This window comes from Carlito syrichta, unplaced genomic scaffold (assembly GCF_000164805.1).
Source record: "Carlito syrichta isolate Samal-C Ts95f unplaced genomic scaffold, Tarsius_syrichta-2.0.1 Scaffold305704, whole genome shotgun sequence".
Taxonomy (NCBI): Eukaryota; Metazoa; Chordata; class Mammalia; order Primates; family Tarsiidae; genus Carlito; species Carlito syrichta.
Genome location: NW_007249800.1, coordinates 71,217 through 72,420, shown reverse-complemented (window position 1 = coordinate 72,420; position 1,204 = coordinate 71,217). Strand labels below are relative to the sequence as shown.

General features: G+C 44.2%; 1 protein-coding gene across 1 annotated transcript; it reads right to left on the bottom strand.

Annotated features, from left to right (window-relative positions):
* Positions 1-1,010: 1,010 nt before the first annotated feature.
* On the bottom strand, positions 1,011-1,154 carry LOC110596008 (dolichyl-diphosphooligosaccharide--protein glycosyltransferase subunit 4-like). Its single transcript, XM_021714683.1, has one exon. It carries the CDS (start codon positions 1,152-1,154, stop codon positions 1,011-1,013), a length of 144 nt encoding a protein of 47 aa, XP_021570358.1.
* Between the last annotated feature and the right edge of the window lie 50 nt (positions 1,155-1,204).

Below are 1,204 nucleotides of genomic sequence, written 5' to 3'. Positions count from 1 at the left end.
TGTTCAGCAGACCTCCTCCCCTTGTAAGAGTCCTCGGAGACAGGAAAGAAATAGGAAATCTAAATATCCATTCCCAGTTATAGCTCTTAGCTACCACCATATCAGTTACACCACTGGGTGCTGGAAAGAATTCCTCTACCTGTAAGCAACCCAGTGCACCCCTACAAACCAGCAGATTTTGTCTGGGTAAAAGACTGGCACAAGGTATCCCTAAAACCCACATGAAAGTGTCCATACTCTGTATTTCTAACAACTCCCACAGCTTTAAAAGTTGCAGGCGTAAACACCTAGATTCATCACTCCTGAGTGAAAGTTGTTGCTTCACCAGAATGCACGGCTAACTGGACAATGACCAGAGACCTGAGTACCCCCTCAAGATCCCCTTCCAAGCCCACTGCTCTGCTCCAACCACACTGCAGGCTGACCAGTCAATGTGCAATGGAAGCATGCAAATCCAATTGCCCCAAAGAAAATAGACTATTTTATTGGTTGTTGATTTCCTGAATGTATTGCTATCAACCTTTAACCCCTGCCCTTTTCATCCTGATAGCATTAGCTTTAGGCATAGACCTAATTACCGTAACTCCCAAAGACTGACAAACTAAAAATGTGGCAAAAATTCTCTGCTAACACTATCTTATTTCTCATGCATAGGATGTATTACTGCCCTACTATGTTTGCATTAAAAATATGTCTTTTACTTAACCCCAAGAGCCATCTAGATAATACCCCTATTAATTGACTAGTATAGGTGCCAGAATAGGGCAAACTGCATCCTCAACCACTTATTATCACCAACAATCCAGGTACATAACGGATGATATAGAGCGGGTCACTACATCATTAATGACCCTTCAAGATCAATTAGATTCCTTAGGTGAAGTAGTTTTACAAAATAAAAGGGGACTAGGCCTGCTAACTGCTGAAGAAGCGGGCTTTGTCTCTTCCTAAATGAGAAATGCTGTTTTTATATAAATAAGTCAAGGGTAGTTAGGGTTATGGCCCAACAATTAAAAGAACAAATCACAAAAAAGAAGATTAATTTCCTGCTTCTTGGGGTTGTTGACGGCTGCATAGTGGTAGAGGAGGACGAGCAGGAAGAGCGACATGCCCAGCATGTTGGCGAAGATGGCGAGCTGCACGTCGGTGATCATCCTGCAAGGACAGGCGCTGAGGCTGGCGGCGCGCGGCCGGCCAGGCCCGG